General features: G+C 38.5%; 1 protein-coding gene across 6 annotated transcripts in view; it reads right to left on the bottom strand.

Moving 5' to 3' along the window:
• Positions 1-2,511: 2,511 nt before the first annotated feature.
• The window catches only part of ncam1a (neural cell adhesion molecule 1a), a 274,586-nt gene continuing 250,947 nt past the window's right edge, over positions 2,512-26,150 (bottom strand). For 2 of the 6 annotated variants that reach the window (XM_067424257.1, XM_067424256.1), the window contains 4 exons: positions 16,913-17,111; positions 15,279-15,395; positions 14,532-15,005; positions 2,512-5,271 (listed from right to left, as the gene is read on the bottom strand). In XM_067424257.1, coding sequence (XP_067280358.1) covers positions 5,148-5,271; positions 14,532-15,005; positions 15,279-15,395; positions 16,913-17,111 — 914 coding nt within the window. In that variant the 3' untranslated portion in view covers positions 2,512-5,147. Of the gene's footprint in view, positions 5,272-14,531; positions 15,006-15,278; positions 15,396-16,912; positions 17,112-22,993; positions 24,552-26,150 lie in introns of those variants that run through there. The other 4 variants (XM_067424258.1, XM_067424259.1, XM_067424260.1 and 1 more) reach the window with 2 other exon arrangements.

Below are 26,150 nucleotides of genomic sequence, written 5' to 3' on the forward strand. Positions count from 1 at the left end.
GCGCGATGCTTTAGTGACACCCAGTGGACAACTCGTGCAATTACAAATGCTCAATGCAGGATCACATCGGTAAACGCTAAACCCAGTACAACTGTGGACTCCTGACGGGGGTTAACGGCGATTTCACAATACATCGACATACAAAGCAGTGTACCTCATGCATTTAAACTTTGATTTAATTACCAGATTATAAGAAAACCACACAGTTTTTATTTAGAAATACACCATTGATGTTTTGTTGTATCATCGCCTTGACTGAGAAATATGGATTTTCAGACGCAAATATCAAATTATGAGCTAATTTTACTTGAGTTTATTCGCAGAATCGTCAAGAAGCTTTAAATGTGCTGAAACTCTAAGTAATGTGGTCTTTTGGGCCATCTGGTGGCGATAAGGCGCAACGCAGCCCATGTCTGCCTTAATCTTGAATACCCAGTAACACCACCTAAAATATTCATAATTTATTTTATAGCTTATGTTTATGGTATACCAGAACATTATAACACTAATATTTAATACGTTCTTCTCCAAGGCAACAATAACAGTAGGTCAACAAACAAGTTCGCGATGATTTGGGCTTTGTGACAAGCGTGATATCCTGTGATAGTGTGATAGTTGTCACACTTTTCACAATTTCTCACGGTGTTTTTTTTTTTTTTTTTTTACCTTAATATTTGATGCAATATTTCCTGTTATTGCACAAGACAGTTTATTAAACGTGTGAACTTTTATGACAAAGTGCCAAAACAACAACTTGACAAAAGGCCACACTATGAAATAATAGTACACTGACTGACACTCCTATAAAAAAATATATGATCGATAAGTTATGACAAATATGAGCAATTTTCAATTTTTAAGTTGAAAGATTCAACTATTTTTAAGTCAGTTTAATTTAAGATTAAATGACTTCCAAGTTGATGGTAATTAAAAACCTTTTTTTACAGTGTGTAGTCAAACTGACAGTAAAAAAAAAAAAAAAAAAAAAAAAAAAAACAGCAAAAAAAAAATATATATATATATAATTCTGAAACAGAATAATAATAAAAAAAAACTCCAGTTTATCAAAACAGTCAACCTATTTATTTATAGTGTTGTTAAAGCTATTGAAACGCATTCATTAAAGCTACACTGTGTAACTTTTTTAGTTTATTATTAGCTAAAAACACTTCTTTCAAAAATATATGTGCTCATTAATGTATATTTACTTCTTTCAAGTAATAAAGTATTCTCATAAGTTTATAATATGCTACTGAAAATACATACAGGTGAGGGGTTCGAATCAAGGGGGTAATCTTGCGCTCGGAAAGCCTTCCACCCATAGGGTTAGCATCCCATTGACTCCCATTCATTTTTGAGTCACTTTGACAGTGAATAACTTTACATCTGAGGCGTTTAAAGACTCCATTTGTCCATTGTTTATTTCTAAAGAAACATGACAATGCATAAAAGGCTCCATTACCTTGTATCTTACACTATCGCCCCGCAGAAGCTGTTTTTGTAAAAATAGGCTAACGATTGCGTCATAACCAACGCGACTCTGTCGCAAAGTAGAGAAATTACCGTATAGACAGAAGGAGACGCTCAGAATCCTTTACTGTCTATGAGACAGTCGGGGGGACGTGGAGACATAAAGTCTGATAAAGTCAAGGGGGAAGAATGGGAAGAAGCCCATAGCGAGCCAAAAGCAACGGGACAAAACATTTAAACAACGTGATTCAGCTTTCACTTTCCACATCTACTAGAAGACCTACAGCTGTCAGACAGGAGGCTTACGTCACATCTACGTCGTCAAGCTCAGTCTGAGCCTGCGCAGTTCGCTCAGACATCAGGAAGTGAGTGCTTCTTACTGACCTCACTTTCCGCCGTTGAAGTGTATGGGAACGCTCTATCCATTTCTTTTACTGTCTATGGTTTGAATGCCAGTCGCCATGTTGCCCCTCCATCTTGAAAGTACATTAGCCAAAGAGGGACATACCCATACATTCAAGGTTCGACTTTCGCGTTTTAACACTCGATGTCGAATGTGAAAAGGGGGAATGCCGTGTTAATCTTGGACTAAATCGGCCACCGTAGGAGTTCAAACGAAATTGGAATTGAGAGGAACAGAAACTATTATTCACTGGATGGTCATATACCTTTTCACCGCTAGAAGGGGGGAAATATCACACAGTGTAGCTTTAACTGAAATAAAATACAATAGAAATATTAGATGAAAAACTAAAATAAGTATGTTGAAGTACTGACTAAAACAGAAATTAAAAAGAAAGTTAAAAAGAAACAAAAAAGACAAACACACATGGTTACTAAAACTAACATAAAAATGAAAGCCAATTCAAAATATTAATGAATTCTATAATAGTATCAGTAGTAAAATAACACTTCTGCGAAGTTAGCTAACTGAACATGCATTTATGAAACACAAGCTTATGAAAACAGTGTTGATAGTGTCTCAAGGCCATGATCCTGCCCAGAACATCTGTGCATGTGAAAGGAAACAGCGGAGACAAATATTTTTTCTCATTTTATTGAACACAAGAAATTTTTTGACAGAATGAAGTCAGATATTGTTGTCGGTTAGTATTTACAGCAGTGGCAGTGAGAGGGGGGAAGAGAGAGAGGTGGAAGAGACATTTGATTTGTAAAAATCTGTATACAGCTGTGAGAAGGGCCTCTCAGTATAGGGCTGGATGAAGGGATGGATGTCTTTTAAAGGTCTGAGATGATGAGGGAAACGGGTGTAATCTGCTCAGATGATGAGCTTAAAAATGCTTTCGGAAACAGACTTTTGTCTTTAAAGTGACATGATGGCATGGTTGCGGTGGTAAACTGTGTACACGTACAAAAAAATTGGTCCCACGTTAAACGGCAGTGTGAATCAAAGGAAGAGGATCGCAATGAAGAGCTTGCAGTTTCTACAAGCCTCTCAGATGCTTATTAGACCGAAGTCCTGCCGGAAACACTTTCGAATAACTTTCATCGTTAATAACTGCATTACAAATGCTTAACAGAACACAAACATACATTCAAAGAGATCGTGAACTTACGGATCTGTTATGTTTAACGACTTAATGAAATAATGAAAGTTATTCCGACGTGTTTCCGTCCGACGCCATGAAATCACTTCACGTTCGACTTGCAAAAGCAAAAGTGACAACAGTAAATGTACGAACGATGAGTTCACTGACATTCAGAAAAATGTACAACAAATAATTCTTTGACATTTTCAGTTAGTTAGCAATTCAGTCGGTAACCTTAACACTAATGACATCCAAGTCAGAATACATCGCATGCTTATTTCAGGTTTAAAAATAGGCATTTGAGCAAACGGGATGAACAAGTGATTTTGTAATTCAATGGCGGGTGAGCAGGCAAACCCTCGGGCGCCTATGAGACAAAATGCATTGAGACATTGTTATATTTATATTTATATATGTATATATATATACGTCTTATTTTGCATCAGTTAAATAGAGGCATGTTGTTTGAGAATTTGAAAAACTCAAGTTTTAAGAAAACCACGATCCATTTACACCCTCAGACCCAGAAGACCAAGTGACGACACATTTGAGCAAAACTAAGAGCAAAACTATCATTTTCACAGTCAGTTCACAGATCTGGACCATCTGACAGCGTCGGGGTATGTTGTCACAGAGACAGTAGCGTCAGCCTGCATACGAGAGGATGTTTATATTGAAGGCACCAACTCCTTTTGTGTCCGTATTTCATTTCTGCTGCCATTGTGTTGTTTTTTTTCTTTTGTTTTTCTTTTTACATCTTTTTTTTTTAATGCTTATCATGATGAACATCGTTTGAACTAACAGCTACAGCTTTCACAACCTATGGAATTTTTTCTTTTTTTATTCTAGTACAAAGAACACACTGTATTCACACTAGGATTTTCACGCATTCACAGTGCACAAGCTTGCAGCCTAAAGAATGAGAAACACTGTACAAAAAAAGTCTGAATATTCTTTATACTACGATCCACACCGGAGTACTATGGCTTAAATAAAAAATAAAAACAAGAATTTTGGCCGTTTAAGACATGAAAAAAAAAAACAGTATCAAAGGGGAACAGCTTCATTGTAATGCAACGTTTATCAAATACATGGGCGAATGCCAGTGAAGCAACAGGCAGACATCTTACAGGATGTCCCGTGAGCGTTAGGCACGGCTGTTAGGCCACGAGTAAAACAGTTGTATTTGGATGTAAAGCAGCAGCGACGCTTGAATTCTCTTAAGAAGCCGTTCGATCCATATCTAAGAGCTCCGGGTTGTTCCTAATGTTTTTTTAAAGGACTTGCGGGACGTTTTTGTAAGCAAGGATCACAGCTGGAGTCCTCTTTGACTCTCAGTTTTGCTTTAAAGATCTAAAGTAAATGGAAGAACCCTAAGGTTCTGGGAAAATGGGATGCGTTGTAATATGAAAAAACATAAGGAAAGAGTAGTGGCGATTTGTATGAGCCTAACCGCTAGTTCAGACCTGTACCCCGTGTGAGCTTTTGCGTCGGGTTTGCTAGAGAAGCAAACAACGTGTTGAATACGGGATATCAGAGTAAAATGCTGTAAACGCCCAGGGCTGGAATAAAACAAACAAACAAAAAAAGGACATAGAAAAATAAATGGATAAGGAAGCATGCTAAAATTCTATCACTAAGTGAAAAATAAAATAAAAAGGCGGTTGCTTTTGTACATTATTTAAACACAAGTAAAACATCAAAACTGTGGCAGACAATAACGATGGCAATACTGCATGTAATAAGACAAAACGTAACTGAAACAGCACTGCGGTCTGAAAGTGTGAAGGCAAACTCTACGGTTCCTCGCGGTGATTCACTTCTCACACTGAACGTCTTTGAAAGACCCGGATCTCACTCAGACAGGTCGAGGAGACTGACACTAGAGCTGAAGAATCTTTCCTTCTTGCATTTATGAAAGACGCGGTTCAATAACAATAAATGAAAAGAAAAATATAAAAGGCCTGTGCGCAAACTCTTTAGGCGCTCTATACATCTACAGACGTGTTTTGTTCTGCAAACTCAAAGAAGACACTGAAGAAAGAACCCCTTGTGTTTGAGACGTGGTGGTGGTGGTGTGGTGTGGTGCTGTCTGTCTGCGACTGTCGTGCGCTCGCCCATTCCGGATCACGCTTTGCTCTCGTTGCCGTTCGTCTGAGGGGCTTCATTGGGGACTGTCTTCACCTCCGCCGGAGTTTTCTTTACCTCCGTCTCTGGCGCTTTGCTTTTGTCATCTACGATGATTTTTCCGCTGGGGGAAACAGAAAAGAGAAGTTCATAAGTGGTGTCTTTCAGCTGCTTCCTCTCTTTACAGTATTTCCAAGGATCAGCTCCCCCAAAAATGAATGTTCTGTCATGATTTATTCACCCTCATGTTCTTCCAAACCTTTCTTTCTTCAATGGAACAAAAAAGACAGATTTTTAAAGAACATCATAGGCATGTACAATGCAATGAAAGACTGGATCTTTCATGATTCACAAATGACAAAAAACACACACCATTAAAGCATCATAAAAGTGGTCCACACGACTTGTGTGTATTGTCAGTCTTCTGAAGTCATATGCTAACAGTGTGTGATAAACATCTTGACATTTGCCCAAGGTTTCCTTGGAATGTAATGGGAATAGGACACTCTAAAAAATGCTGGGTTAAAAACAACCCAAGTTGGGTTGAAAATGCACCAACCCAACAATTGGGTTGTTTTAACCCAATGGTTGAGTTGTTTTAACCCAATGGTTGAGTTGTTTTAACCCAATGGTTGAGTTGTTCTTACCCAGCAATTGGGTTGTCTTAAGCAACATTTAACCCAACCACTGGGTTAAAACAACTCAACCATTGGGTTAAAACAACTCAACCATTGGGTTAAAACAACTCAACCATTGGGTTAAAACAACCCAATTGTTGGGTTGGTGCATTTTCAACCCAACTTGGGTTGTTTTTAACCCAGCATTTTTTAGAGTGTAGCAATGTCACGACTCGGTTGAATGAAATAAATTGATCTAATGTTTTTGAAAGAAGTCTCTTATGCTCTCCAAAGCTGCATTGATCTGAACAAAAATACAGTAAAACAGTTAACAGTTAACATCATATTATAAAAATATTTATTCGAAGATGGCAGAGCTGATTTTTCAGCATCTTTACTCCGGTCTTCAGTGTCACATGATAATTCAGAATCCTTCTTGGTAACACTATTTTACACTGTCTTTGTTACACATCCCAGCAAACAACTGTGTGTTTAAAAGACGTCTAATAGCATCCAAGCCACAGCCCTGACGTCTAGGCTAAAACATGAAAATGTAATAGACGTTAACTATTGCTCAAGAATAGACTAGTCATCTAGAACATGAACATGTCAAATGAAACCAAACACCTTGTAATCACTACATCTCGCAAGTTATTTTGGCAAAAAAATGACATGTAACGAAATTCAAGGTCATTATTGGCTAAGTGGGTTACTCATAGCGGGACTATACCGGGTCTATAGTTAACAGAAAAGGTTAAGTGACAGCTATTGCTTCCGACCATTTTTTTAAAACCAGCAAAAGTGGATTCGGCCTTTAATGCGCCTGCGCCGTGTGCTGCAGACAATGCGCTTAGATCGTTAAAATAGGGACAAAATATTACTCAGTACTTAGATGTATAATTACAGTGTAACAAAGACACCTTCAAATAAAGTGTAACCAACATTTCTTCTTCATATAATCAATGTTAAAAGCAGGCGTGCTTAACATTCCTGTGGATTTTAGTTTTCAAGGATTCTTTGATGAATAGAATGTTCAAAAGAATTCATTTGAAATAGAAATCTTTTGTAAAAACGTAGTCTTTACTGTCACTTTTGATCAATTTAATGTGTCCTTGTTGAATAAAAGTATGAATTTCTTCCTATTGTCATCAAGCCTTTGTACAGTAGTGTGTAAATTGCATATGGATCACTTTTATGATTTCTGTTTTTATGCTTGAAAGCTGCATTTCTCCACTGTAACTGTATAGAGAATGGCACATTATTAAATATCTTTTATGTCCCACAGAGGACACAAAGTCATACATGTGAATAAACGATAACAAATGTTCATTTTTGGGTGAACTGTCCCTTTAAGATTTAAAGGGAACAGACTTCAGTGTGGCCAATCAATTTCACAGCTTACAGGATCTGTTTGGTTATCTTACTCGAACATCAAATATTATTCATGAGCATGTATGAAGACAGAAGAACAGTGCATGCAGGTATGATTCACAATATTGACTAAGATCAAGCTAGCTGGGAAATGTAACAGCAGGACATTGGTGCAGAGAGCCCTTCTGCTGCATAGACTCAGCAGCAGAGACAATCTTCATGAACGACATAAATGTTAACCTCTCCCTTTGCGCTTATTGCCTGTGTAATAGTTTGTTGATACACAGAGCGCTTGTCTCTTGGGGTCGGGCTGGAGCAAAAAGCATAATAATAAATAATAAATCATAAATAAATGAAAATCATTCGCCGCAAACTGCCTATTACTGAATATTTTACAGGCACATAGACATTTGTTCTCAAGGGAGCTGACAGAGCACATAGTGGGCCTTGGAAAAAGGAAGTTTACTTAAATTATTTCGCAGTAGGCTGATTCTTTCCGAGGGCTGATAATTCTAGTAATGGAATTGACTGTACTGGTGTGCCAAATCATTCATAAATGCATAATGAACCACGAAAATTAAAGATGAGCTTTGCTGGCAGGGAACCGAGAGGGACAGTCCCTGTCGCATTTCTAACACGTTCCCTTTAGTCCTATTTTTAGCACACCTGCCCTGCTGTGGGCCTGATATCAGCTGTGAATGAATGTTCATTATATTCGTCAAACATGCACGGACAGCAACGACAGAGAGAAGGACCTGGAAGATCGGGGCGGGGTGATACCTACTCTGATTGGTTCCATCATCTTTCATAGACATACATAGACACAGGGCTCAATGCTAAGGATTTTTTTCTACTGGTTCAATCTGTCCAGTGGTTCAGATTTTTACTTGCCCTGACAACATTTTCAATGGCCAAACCACAAATCATTTAATAAATAAATAAAATAAGGTAGGCTTATTGTTTTAGTAGTTTTTTGTTAATATATGTTAAAGACATTCAGTAATAAAAATAATAATAAATGATAAAATTACAGGCAACAGCACAAATAAATACAACAGAACAAACCTATACGAATGCAATATACAGTTTTTTTTTTCTAAACTAGATTTTCAGCTACAGCAATAGTAATAAAATGTATACAATGAAGTCTTCCCTGTATAAATATAAATTAAGGCTACTTTATGTAACTTTTCTGTCCGCTAGAGGGCGCCTATTCAAACAAAGGCATAGTTTGATGACGCCAAGTTTGAACGCAGAATCTTGGGACATGTTAGTCTGACAAGCTAGACCCACATCAAGATGTTTGGTCTGGAAACTCGCCATAGACAGGGCTCAATCCGAGGGGCGGGATAAACGGTTGTCTTTCAAACTCCCTCTGCACGCGATAGGATAGCGCTACCACCAAGCAGAGCAACGAATGTGAAACAGAGTTTGTTGATAGATTAAACATTCGCCGTATCCGGTATGCAAAACTCCGTACACATCTTCCCTTTTTAAGAATGACTTCAGTGCCGTTCTTTTCTCAGAGAAAAGCTTAACTCCAAGTCTTCCAGAGTCGCGGTCAAAGCTGATTCGAAAGACCGCCGTTCGGCAGTTTCTGTGTTTACTAGAAGCACGCAAACGCAATTTGGCCGTCATCATTATGGCCCCGCCCACCGACTCTATACACGATGTGATTGACCCGGCAAGAGTTAGGCGAATACAGCTCAGAAGGGTATTGAGAGTTGCTAGACGACACTCGCGGGCAGATGAAATTTTCTGCCGCTAGGGTGCGTCTAGATTTCTAGGCTAGGGACATGTGGTCTTCACCTCACAGCCGGTGGAAAAAAATCGGGATAGGACTCGGGCAGGAATCATGTTCATGGATGTGATTAATAACGTTACTGTAGTATGAAGCAGAGAAGGACAGAGTGTTGAGGGAGCTGAGCAAGGCCGCTGGAGCGATTGTTACGCAACACACAGCTCGCAAACAGCAGGACTTTTATTATGACGGAACACAGTCGTGGGCGCCATTTCGGCTTTTCCGGTTATGAGTATGAGATAACGCAGCTCCGTTGATCACATTAGATACATTTGAGTGTGTTGAAAATGGTGTTATGACGAATATATCTGGGATATTTTAATAACTCAACTGAACAAAATATATAACACTGGCCTGGTGGTTTTTGGATATTTTACTGCTAAAATACGACCCATTTAACTCTTATTACAGTTATTGAGGCAAGAGCAGTAAGAGATTTTGAGATTTTATTATATATGTTGATTAATAAAATAACCAGACAGCAGCAGGAATATTAAGCTGCTGTCACTTTAAGAAATTCACGGATTCAAAATCATAATAACCGATAACCGACTATGTTTAAGATGATACTCGACAACTGGCATCATTTTATGTTTTATCCATCCAAGCTTAGGAAGACATGAAAGAGTATTTGCGTGCTGTGAGGCGTGGCGTTCTGGGCGCGCACAAAACAAAAATCATCACACAGCATGCAAGAACCAAACTGGGTACTTTCGCGTCAACGTGCCCTTGAATATTTAAACTGGAAAGGCTTAAAATGCGCAAATGATTAAGCACTGTGACAGTTCCGTCAACTGGCCAGGGAATATTTCACACTAGCCCCCGGGCCATCCTTATTATTGAGCCCTGATACGTGATAGAAAATGTGTTTGTAGTCGAGATAGGAAGAAGTTAGAGTGACACTATTTTGATTACCGAAAACTAGGACACTCGGGCCGGCAATAAGATACTCAAATGATACTCGAAGTTTACAAAGATTCCTTATTAATTTCACTACATTTAAAGTATGCCCCTCTCTATAAATAATAAAAAAGTTATCTTAGGGCTAGGACATGTTCTGGGAAAACAGGACATTTGGTCACCCTAGAAGAAGTCAGAGTCATTTAAAAAACTGGAAAAGCGTTGCAGATTCCCAAAGCCTTCATTATAATGCAAAGAAGGAAAATAAACATTAGCATGTAACTCGCAATGTCCATGAAATGATTGTTTTTGCTAAATTAAGCAGGTCTTTAGGCTAATGCATGACCCCACAACATTTACAAAAAATTAATAGGTTGATTATCCACAGCAGGAGGGTCAGGTCTTCTGGTAGAGGAATGAATTATGGAATAAATGGTTTAAGATATTATGATTATTTAATATCACCATATGAGAAAGGAAAGACACACTTATAGATACAGAAGGTGTTATTGGTCATGTAACTAAATGGGACTGCAATAGGCTAATGTTTCTGCCGTGCTATTTTTATGTATTTATGTATGTATGTATTTGTATGAAGTTTTTTAATTTTCTTCACTACATTGCAAAGCATTATATCAGACTTTTTGCTACACTGTTCCTCGTTATTTTAAAGTGAAGAAATTGAGAACTTTTTGTTTGTACCAGCCATTATTCTGAATGAACGCATCTGGAGTCCGTTGCTATAGTAACGAACAACTTTCAACTTTTCAACGCATCTGACTGACAGGTAAACTGTGCGTTTTTATTTCAGTGCTGTTGTTAATGTTGTGGATCTCAGCAAACAGTTTGGTAAATTCATCTTACATTTTAAATTAAATTATATTCATCATTCAACAGAACTTTGCGCACAAATTTTAGACACTTACATTATGTTTTTACATAAGTCCATGCAATAAATGCACGTCCTTTAATAAGCAATGTTTTACTTCTGTCTCTGTTTCAGGGGCGGACAAAATTACGGTAGATTGAAAAACATTGCTCAAATTGCATTGCTCAAATCTCATAGCCCCTGTGATCAAACATTGTGATTGATTTCATGAAATAGATTGAATCGAGATCTCCCAGACCCGTTTTGTGACAGAATCTTTTGAACCGATTCTTTTAAATCAACTGGTTCACAAATAACTGAGTGATTCATTTGTGAATTCGACTTATCTAGAAGATTAAAGTTGCAGCAAATAACAACTCAGCGATTCAATGATACGGACGAAGCGAGTTTAGTAAAAAAAAAAAAAAAAACATCTAAAATTGTCTCGGATTCTCAGATTAAGTTTGCTCTGGATTAATCAATCGAAACATATTAATTTGGATAGAAACAAGAGTTGTGTGTAAACATAGCCTCAGCCTATTTAAGCTCTATCATGTGGCATTAGACACATTTCTTTTACTGGAGTAATATTTTATTAGTGTTTCTGAACAGGGTTTGTGTAATCTGTCCACTTAGAATAAACATTTTATGATTAATTAACATTAGCCTGTGCGTTATAGTGAAGAAATGTAAAAATGTGAAATACATTTGCTCATCAATCCATGCCCTAGACCTATGCCAACTCCGAACACATTTCTATCATGTACGCCTATGAAAGATGACACAGCCAATCAGAGTAAGGGCGGGGCGACGCGTGCCGATTGCATACAGGTGTACCTGATGACAGAAGACAGCTTATTTCACGTGGTGACATGGGAACAACAGTGGCAGTGTCCAGCTCTCTCAGATACAGTACAGTCACAGAGAGGCTTTGTGAAAAAGACAATGTACGTAAGCGGAGTGAGGGCGTGTTGCATTACAATCTACACGATCTTGGTGGTACGACACAAGAGCAAGCTGCTTTGACGGTGTCCGAGGTCTGCGCTGTTTGTCCCCCGGCCAAATGTCATTACGCTCAACACAATAAAGCTATCTGATCACATTCAGGGCTCTTATGAAGAGTGGCCAAGTGTGCAGAGTCCTGCCGAACGGCTGCGGCAGACACAAAGCATCATTATTCTTTCTGAGTGAGCTGACGCGTCAGGCAAACCTTAGAAGACCAAGGCAAACGCGATCTGTCATTTGTAAGTTTGCATCCACTGCGAAATATATTTAAAAGTGCAAACTCTCGTTCTTGAAAGGGGGAAAACTCTGACTTTAGGCATCTTGAGAGTCTAAAGATGGCAGGTTGAGCTCCATTGATATTCTGCAGGTTCTGTGAAAACCAGGAAAGAGCTCAGGTAGCCGAATATCTACAGATGGAGCCAATAAGCCCAGGTGGCAGCCAATGAGAGCAGCTTCCCTGGAGTGTTCCAGCTCAAATTAGACAAGTGAGCCGAGCTGAGAGAGAGAGAACAAGCCTGACATGCTGACTGAGAAGGCTGGGCCATACATAGAAAGTGCAAACTACAGAGCACAAATGGAAGTGGGGAAAACAAAGTCTCTGGTAAATATTTAACAAACGCCATGCTCCCGTTAATTCCCTGCTGGAAGTCTTGGCTGACTATTTAACAGCCGATTTTCTCTGTACTTCACAACTGAGCGAGAGAGAGAGAGAGAGAGAGAGAGAGAGAGAGAGAGAGAGAGAGAGAGAGAGAGAGAGAGAGAGAGAGAGAGCGCTACTGAGGAGGCTGATTCACACGAGTCTGGAGACGCCGCTACTTCTGGCTCCATTAGGCACCTCCACAAAGCTAGCAGGGTTGAATCTGTCAGATGTGAAATGTTCGTTTAATTTCGTCATATGCACCATTGAAAGAATGAAACCACTGCTATTTAGAGGGACTGATACAATGCAATTGTGCCATAAAATAATGCTGCTACACTTTGCGGTGAATTGTAACTACTATCATTCAGGCATTTGTGGCTTGGAGCAAATCCACACAGATCTTGTGTCAGATGGAGAACAAGTCCAGATTAGATTTGCCAAAGTTTGCAAAGTTCATGGCAGAGAATCTTTGGAACATATTCAAGGGATTTGTTTCAGGCTGTTTGGATCAAAAAAAAAAGACTCTAATTTAATTTGTGTTTTCTTCACAGTGTTTCAGAAAGACATTGTTTTCAATAAGGACTAAATGCTGGTTTATTATTGTGGTGCAGGCAATTGCATATTAATACTACAGTTCAAATGGTTAGTGTGTAAGGATGTTTTGAAAGAAGCCTTGTGTGCTTACACTGCATTTATTTTACATTTTTACATTTATTTAAACTTTACTGTAACATATATATATATATATATATATATATATATATATATATATATATATATATATATATATATATATATATATATATATATATATATATATATATATACATACATCATCATATTAGAATTCACTCGGAAGGATCATGTGATTGAAGTAATGTCACATGATCCTATATATATATATATATATATATATATATATACACACATTTTATATAATATATTCCTGTGATGGCAAAGCTGAATTTTTAGCGACATTACTTCAATCACATGATCCTTCCGAGTGAATTCTAATATGATGATTTGCTGCTCTCTCTCTCTCTCTCTCTCTCTCTCTCTCTCTCTCTCTCTCTCTCTCTCTCTCTCTCTCTCTCTCTCTCTCTATATATATATATATATATATATATATATATATATATATTTTTTTTTTTTTTTAAACTCGTATCAATGCTAAAAACAGTTAAATAAACAGTTAAAAACAGCTGCTTAAATTTATTTGAAACTGTGAACCTTTTTTGAAGGGCAGTGTATCTGCCCCTAAACATCACATACAAAAATGAACTGCAATTGATGTTTACATGACAATCAGACATGTTTCCTGTCTATTTCAGCGATTATTTTGGGCAGAATAAGCCAATTGGGAGATTGTTATTTAATTCCCACTATTCAGCAATATAAAATCTAAAATTGAAATAATAGTAATTTTCTCCATTATTAAACACCATATTGTAAGTTTAGATTATTTTTTTCTTTCTTATTTTACACCATAGTGCACCTGTAATGAAAATATTTTTCACTGCAGTTTTTTCTCAGTGTTTGTTACCAACAATAACTTGATGACTAGATCTGCACATCAGCTGGCCATTTGAAGTTGGTCATTTCACCCACAGGGCCGCAAATGACACTGCACCTCGTCTGCTGTGTTAATGTAATTACAATGATCAGACATTAGCCTTCTCTAAGACGCTCTTTTTTCAATAGCACCATTAAGGCTGCTAATTTATTTCTCACTGTCCTTTTCAGCTTTGAAAGCGATCATTTAAAATCATCAGCTGTGGAATTGTGCCATTTGCGATTGCGTGGCTCATTGTGAGGCTCTGCCAGCGATAATGGAGGAATCAATTAGCTCGCTCTGAAAAACAAATCCAAAAGAACAATTTTACATTTATGCTGGTGTGTTTTGAAGCGCCGTCCCTGAGCTGCTTTTTACTGAGGTGCAAATAAACCCGCGCAAGCTGTCTCAGCATACTAAGTCATCTTTCATTTGAATACCAAAGGGAATTCGGCAAAATTTAAGACGTGGAAGGAACCTGATGAAATTCTGAAATGACATTAAAAAGTGAGAAGAAACTGAGTGAGTTATACGAGGAGAAAGGGGGGGTGACGAAGAAAACAGATGAGATAGTGGAGATGGTTAAGGACAGGGACACAAACACAACTAAACATCTAGAGGTGGCCATACTCGTTCTGGTTGGGTGCGGACGGTGTGCTGGAGGAGTCGCTGGAGGGCTTGCCCAGCGCATCCTTGGCAGGATCACTATCTGTGGTCTGGTGGGCTCCTCCCTGTACCTGAGAGTCCTTACTTTGGGGGGGATTGGCTGGCTCAGCCGGGCTCTGGCCATCAGCTTTGGCCAGATCTGCAGGGGTTGAATCAGATGGCTGGGGGGCTTCTAAGGACTTTGAGGTTTGACTGGAGGGCGTATCGCTCAGGTCCACCAGAGGGGCCACAGCTGCAGGAGCAGCTTGCGGGGAGGTGGGAGAGGTGACGCTAGGTTTGGGGGTGCTGGACTGGGGAGTAGGTTTAGGGTCGGCCGCAGGGGCGGTGCTCGAGGTAAGGGTGGTGCTATCGCTAGCAGGACTGTCAGTGCCAGGGTCTGAATTAGTGGTTACAGAGGGAAGCAAGTCCACTACTGTTGCTGTGGTGTCAGCAGCGTGCCTGTGAGGACAACGGGAATAGAGAGAGAGGAGAAAAGGAGATCCACACAAAGAAAAAGGAGGGAGGGAGTGAAAGCCAAGGCAAAATAGACATACATAAGTAAGTCCAACATGCATTTCAACATAAAACATACCATGTTAGGTAACTGCAAAAAGTGAGGGGTGTGTAGTATCTAAAGAATTAAACTACTACAGAGAGACCGTTGAAAGAGATGTTAATAACTTGAAGAAAAGATCAGACATAGATTGAGTGTGTGTGTTTTTAGGGACTCACTCAGGGTCTGTCAAAGGGGTGGTCTCATTGGGTTCAGTTGGTCCTCCTCCCTCATGGTTTGGTGTGCGCTCATCCTCAGTCCTAACCTCCACAATGGGCTCCTTAGACTCATCCTTACTGTAAAAGATGACACGCCAGAGTAAGCAAGATAAACAAACATCACAAAGGGTGTCTTTTATGGCTCACAAACATGCAGTGAACATTGTTGGCTAACATACAGCAGGATTCGTTCAAATTAGCAGTATGAGTTTAAATGGATTGACAATTATAAAAATGTTCTGTTTCTCGCACCACATGGCATCATTTTCTGGCAAAGTGTATTTGTATAGTTTATAGCTGTCATAAAGTAAGAAAGTGCTTAAAAGCGAATATATTTTTTATTTAAAATGTATCGTTTTTGTTAAATTGTTGGCCGGAAAGAAATTTATTTATTTTTTTATAAAAAATGAAATTATATTATTTTTTTTTAATGGATTTAGTATTTATTTCTCATGTTTGTGAAACTGTTGCCAAGTAAAGTAATGCCAAGTAAAGAAAAATAAAATAAATATATAAACTTTTCATTTAAAAATGGACATTTCAAGCTTTCTATACACATATTTCTCATGTCTGTGAGGCAAGTAGCCTGCTGAGTTTCAGTTCCTTTATAAGATGCACTCCAGTTCATGAGTAGTGAAAGTGATCGCCTTCGTGACTTCATGTCACGATTATATTTCGTTATTTGCTTCTTATTTATTAAATCCAGGCAATTGGCTGAAGAAACCTTCATTTAAACTAATATACAATTTATACAAAACAGAATTCACTTTAAAGAAAGACTTTCTACAAAATAAAACTTCATATTAAACAAAATATAACCACCAAAATTATTTCTGACACATTTACAATTTGCAACTTTGCACTTATCATAATCAGATTAAATTTTAAAATAATATAATATTTAAACATAAATATGAAAAAAAAAACATTGTTTAATGGCTACAACAAGTATAATAAGCTACAGATAAATGTCATGTCTGAGCTGGATTTGAGCGAACATCATTTTACTGGTGAGCGGATCATGAGCGTGCGCCTGTGGATTATTGAGCCGAGTCACACCGGTCCGCTTCACTCATAACAGTCTCATTCTCGGCAGAATGCCGTATTAAAAATGATCGGGTTTAAATCGGGCTCGGGCTTATAATTACAGTTAATGTGCCGGGCCAGTCGGGCTTGGACACAGCGTGCATGGGGGTAGGGTCGGGCTTGATTTTTTGAGCAGGATCTAAGCACTAGGAAATAATAACTGGCTAGATTTGCTAGGGGAAAACAAACTATTGAGAATGTAATAGAAAAACACCAGGTTTTCTAAAAAAATAATTTTTTAATGGCTACTAAAACAGAGGCAACCAGAGGCATCTTCTCATTCCTAACCAGCATGCACTTCTCCTCCTTTCCTCTTATCTTAACACTGCTGCCATGAGCCAATATTCACATCATTCTCATTCATGGAGTCAGATATGTCACAATCAGCCCTGCCTCAAGCCCTCCTGTAGAGCTGATTTGGGGCGATAATAATGGGAGAGCGGTGATGGATGGCGTTATCGGACAAGGGAACACACACAGATGATAGAGGAAGGAAAAGACAGGCTCACGTGAAAGCAGCTTTTCCCTCCTCGATATCCTTGCCCTTGGCAGAGGGCCCAGACTTGCCGCAGAAGTTGACAGCGATGCACATGAGGAGGCCGCACTTGTTAAGGAAGTAGCATGTGACATCCACGCCGAAGAGGAGCAGGATGAAGACCACGATGAGGATGCCCACAATAGCCCCGGTGCCCAACCCTGAGCTGGTTTCTTTGGGGAGGAGGAAGAGAAGAAAGTCGAAACAAAATGATGTCATTGCAGGCCAGGCATTAAAGTGTAAGTTTACACAGTGCCATAGTGATCTACGCAATCTAGAAAAACATTACATTTATATAAAAGGTATTTCGTACATAAGTTGTACTACTTTAAAGTAAGTTGTAGAGATTGGTTTGTTGAAGGCAGTTAGGAATAAAGCCAACACACACCAATAGAACCCACATAAGGGTGAATTCACTAAATAATACTTTGAGATACTCTTAAAACATACATCTTTTTCACTAACCACCAGGAATCCAGTGCTGCTTTGTATTTTTGAAAAGAATAATTCGCCAAAAAAAGAGACTATTCAGTCATCATTTCCTCACCCTCATGTCTTTCTAAACCTGCATGACTTTCTTTATTATTAAGAATTTTTCAATTGTTTATCTCATACAATGAAAGTCAATGTGGTGCTAAACATCATTGGACACCAGTCCAAAAAAAACAAAAAAATTAGACAATTTATTATTTATTCCAGAAGAAAAAAAATACATACAGGTTTGAAATGACATAAGGGTGAGTAAATGATAATAGAATTTTGAAGGGATAGTTCACACAAAAATGAAAATTACCCTATGATTTACTCACCCTCAAGCAATCATAGGTGTATATGAAATTTTTCTTTCAGACTACTACAATCAGAGTTATGTAAAAAAAAAAAAAAAAAAACGTAATGGCTAATCTAAGCTTTATAATGGCAGCCCAAAAATTGAAGCCCAAAAACGTGCATCCATCCATCATAAAAGTAATCCACAAGGCTCCAAGGGGTTAATAAAGGCCCTCTGAAGCAGATCGGTGGGTATTGGTTATAAAGTAATGTTATAAAGTAAACAGCTTCCAGCAGAACCGCCTTCTGTATTCAACTAACAAAAACAAAGAAAAAAAGATGTCAGACGTAGCGTAAAAAAACGTAATTGCCACAACAATGACGTAGTACGTTGTGCTAACTTTTTGAATTGTGAGAAGTGCTACACTTTCTTCATAAGCTGAATATGGAAGGCGGTCCACCTTAAGCTAGATATTTTACTTTATAACGTGTTAAATATGGATATTTTTCTTACAAAATCCCATCGATTTGCTTCAGAAGGCCTTTATTAACAGCCTGGATATTAAAAGCTAAACTTAGCCCCACCCACAACATTTGAGGTCGGGAAGTTCCGCCTGGACTTGATCTGTTGTGGAGCAACTATACCCGAACAGGAGCTGTTCAGACTAATCAAATTGTCAGGACGGGCTTCATACAATGATTGACTGATGATCAACAGTAACGGAATTATCCACATCAATTGCTCTGATTGGTTGTAGGTCTATCCAATTGAGTGCAGAGGCATTTTCTTGCCTGGTTTGGTTGAAACACGGCCCAAAATCACTGCTCACTGCAGCAGTATCAGACTCATATTCTGACTAGAATTGAGTATGACGATGTCAGGCTACTGTATTAACCCCCTAGAGGTGCATGGATTATTTTATAATGTATGGATGCACTTTTTTGGTCTGCCATTCACTGCTATTATAAAGCTTGGATGAGCCAGGCCATTTTTTAATATAACTCTGATTGTATCCGCCTGCAAGAATAATGTCATAGACACCTAGGATGGCTTGAGGGTGAGTAAATCATACACTGTAAAAAAAAAAAAATGTCACAGCCTGAAATTAAGTACAATCAACTTGGATGTTTAAGTAATTTCAAACTAGATTATGTTAACCCTTAAATGCATACCTCGGGTCGTTAGCGACCCAAGACCTCCTTCACTACCCTGCTCCTCATTATTTTTTTAAAAGTTAGACATCAACCTTCTTAGTATTCCTCAATCAATCCATTTTAAACAATATAACAAGAAAAAAATAATAGAATTATAATTGAATGCCTGTTTTTTCACATTTTTTTTTGTCAAAATTGTATAGGGTCGCTAACGACCCGAGGTGTGTAGGATTGTATGTATATTTTTTTTGCACAATGATAAATTAATCTATAATGACGAAATAGAGCACAATTCACATTTATTCCACAAGATGGCAGTGTCTGATACGCAATGATGAAGTTACGTTTCACTCACAGTTACCTCTGACAGAAAACGAAACAATAATAATTATAATTGGCAAAACTTGAAATGGCTCAGTGATTTACTGCAGAGAGCAAGTACTAAACACAATCAAATATTAGTGTCACTTGATGATGGATGTGCTCAAGAAGCTGTCAGTGATCAAAATATTGATTCTGAAGACATTGAAAAAGAGTTTGGAGAATATGCTCGAGATCGAATATGAGGCAGATGCTGAATATACTGATAAACGAACTCTGACGAGGACAGATGATGATGGTATTAAACATCTGCTCAAACTGAATCCTTCAAAAGCTCCAAAAGGTAACGAAATAGGTTTTATTTTATTCTTCTGTAAGTGTTACTCTAACATCAGGAGTTTTATATATTATCACGACAGGTAGAGGTCTATCCATGTTAAATATAGATCCAGGTCGCTAACCACCTGAATATGTAAGAATGTTTGGCGAAACAGTCTTGCATTTAAGGGTTAAACTGACTTTAAAAAATGAGTATAACTTATACTCTTTTTTTTTTTTTTTTTTTTACATTTCTTAACTTATTTTGATGAGTTAAACCAATGTAAAAACACATGTTGTCATAACTTATTGAACATATAATTTGTTACAGTGTAGGACAATTTAATTTTTTTGGGTGAACTATCCCTTTAAGTCATTGTTTTTAGTGCAAACACGCTCTCCTTTCTATGTAAATTAGGAATTATTCTGGATTGAACCTCACAAAATGTAATGCCTTGCCTTTCATAAGCGATTAACACAAATGTATTTCTTTGTGCACATTTTCTATTAATAAAAGCAGCAGTAATTCATCAAATAATCAAGCGATGGAGAAGAGTGATATAACTGGGCGTCCAAATGCATGTAGAGGAGTCCATTTGATATTTTAAAGGGGAATCAAAGTGGTAAAGCCATGCTGTACAGTTCCAGAAATTATGTCTTTCACAACCTAGCAAGATCAGGAATTGTGCAGTGCAAATAGTAGAGAGTGTGTGGGCATGTTTGCACCATTACCTGATTTGCATCATTTCTTTATAGAACCAGAATCGCTAAAACAACAAGAATGTGTAAATAAACAGCGCTATCAGTTCATTCTTAGTGAATTCCCCCCATGATGTTTAGGTTCTCACAGATTGTCAAAACGGGATGCATTGCATGTGTTATCCAAACACAGTATACAACATAACATCACATACAGTGTCATTTTGAAGCAGGGCATTCATTACTCAGATGGAAATAAACCCAGCATGCTTATTCAGAGACATAATTAAGTCTCTTTGTACAGAACTTCAGCAGACTTGTTCAGAACGTTAACTACAAGGCTTGTTCTGCTCATATTCATGCACATATTTCAACAGAGCAATTGCACTGGCATGGAACAGTGAAGATAATCTTAATATTCAGCTCTTAGCGCATTCACTTACGGGGTAACTCCTGCGTAAACATACAAACACACACACAAACGGAAGCCATACTGATGAAATAAGGAAAACACCACGTTAAAGGAACAAGGATCAGACGAGATGGACAAACACAAGCAGAACTGTGTTTTCATCACATGGAAACACAGACTACTTACCAGGAATGACAAGCTACACCATGAATGCTAAATAACTACAGGATCTACTAGAACGGACACGCACGGTCTGGATCAGTAAACAAAAAGGTCAATGAAAACATGGTTTAATAAACATTGACTATACAGAGCTTTATGCTACACTGGTTAACATGTGGCAATTCATATTGATTGAATCTTCTATGCTTTCACTATGTTCTATTAATTCAATCTATGCTAAAATATTTGTTTCAAATGTGGGAAGAGAACTTGATGTTATGAAGATGACTATTTTTTCAGAGGCCATTACAAAAGGTAAACCATTTGGATGACTAACGTGCTTTTTGACTAATAAATGCAGATTATAAAGGGCAACAATTTTTGGGACAGATTATCAAAATAAAATAAATATGTTTATGTGTAGAAACTACTGAGATGAGTAAAAAGCTCAAATCTACTCTCATAAAGCAGTAATAGTTAAAAGTTATTTTAGCGTAATAGTTATTTTATCCTTAAAACATCTGCAACTGTATTGTTAGCCTTACACCCTATCGGCACTTTATTCAAGTATTCTTGTGAGTCTACAGCCATAGATTATACCATGAATTAAGTTGAACAAGCCGAGTGAATTTGCAATTAGGCTTATATCGAGTTTTAGGCAACTTTGTATGAAGTGTCTCTAATGCAACGTCCTTCTAAATCATTGATGGAACCATATAAAACACCTGAAAGATCTAAAACACATCTACATGTTTTAAGGAGATCATGAATTATGGATGCACTCAGCAGAGACCTGGAGGAAAAATGCATTAGACAAAACTGTTCTAAGAAAAAAACAAACAAGCAAAAAAAAAAAAAACCTCATTACAACCTGCAGCTTAACTTGAGTGTCAGAAAAAAATAACATGATACACCACTCTCAGAAAACTCTGCTCAAGACATGCAATATATAATATATATATAATAAACCAAAATGCAATGTGAACTTTAACCAAGAAACCTGTAGCCTTGTGATGAAATCTAGTCATCGCAGCAGTCATCACACTCGGTGGAAGTGTATTGGAAGGCAGGACAACAGGAGGTAGAGCTGACAGATTTAATCTACCGGACAGCCAGGAGAGGGCCGAAAGCACTTCTCCTAGCTTGGGGTGCGGAGTGGGCCACAGTTGTTTTCCTGAGCTTCAGCCTGCATTTTAACAAGTGCGATAAATCACGGCACACATCTGAGCACAAAGGCCGTCTTACTGAGCTCCCTCACTGGCCAAGAGCGCCCTGCTCTGCTGACTCAGCAGTGTGCTTAAAAGGTCTTCTGGATGCTCTTCAGAACCGTCTCAACATTATTCCAAACCATATCCCATTCTGAATACTGAAAATCGGTGTGTTCCTGAACAAAAAAGCGTGTGTTGGGTAGAATCAAGGAGGTCTGGAATAGCTGGGCAGAAGTAGCCGTTAGTATTCCCATTTATCTTGGGCACTAAATACTGAATTCACATGTTTTTTTTTTAAGCCAATCACCTGAGTTGTACGGCATGTGTCATGTGACTAATCACACAAAAACCACAGGATGATGATGTGTTAAAAATGCTGATTAATATAATATAATACAATATAATTTAGAAAAACAGGCTTTTGTCCTCTGAATGGTGTAGTTATGGCACCAGCAGGGGTTAAATGCAAGCTCATGCTAATTTGCCAAACCTTTACCCCCTAGTTTGAATATTACATATAAATGAGTTCACATTAAAAGAGAGCCTGATTGAACAACGCGAGAGCGGGACTGACTTAACAATTTGTGTAAATCTACAACAGATAACTAGAATACTGTTTCAACGCTCCAGAGGCATCTGCTGAATGTGACTTCTCGCTAACAGACCGCTTTATCCCTCGCTGTACGGTCATTACAAATGTTCAGTCTGTTCCGAGGCCTCTCAGGTTATTCAGACACCTCCAGACTCGACACTCGCCTCCGTCTCCAGTCACTCTCAGTGATAAGTGCGAACAAGTGGCACTCCTGTCAGTGCCAAGTTTGGATTCTCAACTCATTTCGCCTCTGGTTCTTGCTAGTCTGAATGAAGCTGATGATCCATCCAGGGTGGCATTAAACATTCCAGACGGGCCAAACGGGGTGCTGCTTTTCTGATGAAATGTCACCTAGCACCAACACACAATGATTAAGAAGAGAAACGCACCTGCATACGAATGATGAGCCCGACAAAATGATTGGCACATGCGTTTCCAGGAGTCAAAACTCCGGGGCGCATCACTTTATTACCATGAGAATCCATTCCAAAATGGGAAACAAATGCTACTCCATTTTATTGAACAAACGACCCCCATTTCCTCCCCATATATTTTTCACAGCCCTGGCTTACATAAGAGCTTTTTTTTTTTTTTACTGTAAGACACTTAATTACATTAGTTGCACTTTACTTGACACCCTCCCAGGAAATGCCTGCATAGGTCTTGCATAATAATGGCACTCATATCTCCGTTCTCGATGGCATACGGCAGCCTTTGACATGTAAACTGACCACCGCCTTCTTTAATACGGGCTGGAGGTCAGTCGGCATCCATGCCTGTAGTTGTCCATCGCTAATGTTCAAAACTGATTTATACGGTTACAACGGCGGCGCTGCCATGCACACAAGAACGCTTGTGGGTTTTGCATTAAAATTCAGTCTGGGGGGTGTTTATGTTAAATCCCGTCTAAGCAAGAAAAAACAGCCTTAAGGAATTTAGCATTTCAGAGTAGAGATGGTCAATCAGAAGTACTGAAAAACACTCTTGTCCTTTAAAAGTAAAAGGCTCTGTGGGTCCCTCTGACATTGAGCACCATGACATCATGGGACAAACACATGAAACGGTCCCACGCATTACGGTCCCATGCAACTCGCTGCAGCGAGATTTCAAAACCACGTCGTGTTTGTTAAAAACACAAAATAAAGAAAACAATCCATCTAGCTTACCGTATTTTCTTACGACCTACAATGATTACCGCATGACACCATACTGGTATGTGTATACAAAATATGTATTACAGAACATAATTAAATTACACTGTTGAAAATGACACTTATTGATGTGAATGAGTTTAACAGCAGTAGCATTAGTTTTGAATGGTCTTTTCAAGTAAGAAGCAGAGAAGAAAATGTAAATAAAAGTCCATTACAGAAAGTATATATTTTCTGAATCATCTAAAATTATGTACAATTTGTCACAAAATACACGTTTTTTTTCCATGTCAACACACACATTTGGTGCCTATTCCTTAAAAACACCTTTCCGAGATGAGTTAATATCTTAATAATAAAAAGAAGAATAACAAAACATAAGAAACATAAAATTAAAGGACTTTTTATCTCCTAAATGGCCTTAGAATAATTATTTTGAGATTAACATCAAGAGGCTTCTTGATAGGGAAAGATTTTCTACAACATTCCCAAAAGTCCATGGTCGGAAAAACACCTTCTCGAACACACTTGCTTAAACATAAAACTAATAAGAAACTGAAAATGACAAGAAACAAAAAAGAAAACAGAATGATACAAGCACCGAACACTCTGCTTAATTCCGATAACATGTACTGTAACTGATTTTCTTTTTCGTTTGTTTAGCCTGCGAGAGGATCAGAAGGCGTAGAAAACTGAAGGGTGTGGCTGAAGAGTGGACGGGGCTCCTCTCCTCTGGCGAGCCCCGGTTTATGACAGCACTAGCACAGTCAGCATGGAGAACATGAGAGTGACGAGAGCGTACGTCACAGAGGAGCAGCCAAGGGTTGCTGAGACCACACATCCCACACCACCACACCAAAAAAAGACACCCGACGACCACAGAGACAGTGCACAAAAAAAAAAAAAAAAAAATGGAAACAAAAGAAAAACATTTCGAGTGCGCGTTTGAAAATGCGATGGTCCGGTGATGTCCGGTTTTACACATGGAGACAGAAAAAGGGAAAGAGGGAAGGAAAAAACAGGGAAAGAAATTGGGAGAGAGGGAGAGAGAAAAAACAGAGAGACAGAATAGGTCAAATACAGAAAAATAAGTTTGAAAGGTTAATCAAGATTAGAAAAGAATATCAAAGGAAAGTTCAAGCAAGTTAGTAAAAACCAAAGAAAGCCGAAGCATGTTAAAAGCACAGCGAAGTCGGGGATGAAAGGACAACGAAAGCCAGGGGATGAGGGATGACAAGGGACACGAAGACACATACAATCAAGAAACACACGGATCAGGCAACTTTCCTGGTATTTGACATTACATATAAACTTTACCACAAATGTAGGTAAATCTTTCCTTAAAGGTGAAGTGTGTAATTTCCCAGCTACTAGCGTCACCAAAACTCGCCATTGGTCAATTTTCAAGTTTTGAAAAGTCATCTAGGAATGGCTTCTGCATGTTGAGCAGCAATAGAGAAGTATTTAAAAATGTAATGTTATTAAATAAAAAAATACACACTTCAACTTTAAACAAGTGCTTCCGGAAAATTGCATAATAAAAATATTCTACATGAAAAATTAGGAAACAAACAGGCTTTCATCTTTTTGAGTTGCAAACACCAGGGAAATGTTGCGAGGTGAAACAAACAGGTTATGATGCAATACAGTGTAATACTGTAGTGGATGACTGAATGAGTTTTTTTTTTATATGTTACTTATACTGCACAAACGTTAACGGGCATTGTAGTAGAACAGCTTTTGCTCCATGTCAACTGTAGCTGGGGAGATTTGGATTACAGGAAGTAGAGATTCAGCATTTGTCTTGCTTCCTGTACCATGCACGGAAATCCACTGCCTCACTATTTTAATTCCTGACAAACTTGCGGTGTTTGATGTCTGCAAAGCGAACGAATGTGTCATGTGGTAATAATAGCGTTCCGGATGGTTCCATGTGCTTCTAACCTGCCTTTCACACGCTGGTCCGAATATAATACGCTAGAGAAGCACGAATCGCCGTCTGGGCAGCTGTTTTTGGACCATCTTTTCTAACGGCAGCTGCTTCATCTGAAGCAATGCAGATGTTAGGCTAAAAATAAAGCCGCTTTTTAAAACTCCCACATGTTACACATTGCGGTTTAACAGCTCTGCAGTGTGTAAGTGTGGCGAGATGGGGAAGAGGACAAAGGGAGGCTTTTCTATCCATCTGAACCTGTCTTGCACAAGTGCTCCGAGATCCAAAGCTCCCACTGCTATATGGCTGCTTCCCACTAAGCGGATGAGAAAAAGCAGGTCTCTTGGCCATGCACCGGCAGATGCCTGTTAGGTCCTCAGTAAAGCATTAAACCATTAATCCTGTTGAGGCGTCATCATGCAAAACCAGAGGATGCATCCCCACTGAGAGCGGGCAGATAGTCAGCCCAATTCAATTGGTCTGCCGCAATGAG

The sequence above is a fragment of the Pseudorasbora parva genome, chromosome 18 (genome assembly GCF_024679245.1).
Source record: "Pseudorasbora parva isolate DD20220531a chromosome 18, ASM2467924v1, whole genome shotgun sequence".
Classification (NCBI taxonomy): domain Eukaryota; kingdom Metazoa; phylum Chordata; class Actinopteri; order Cypriniformes; family Gobionidae; genus Pseudorasbora; species Pseudorasbora parva.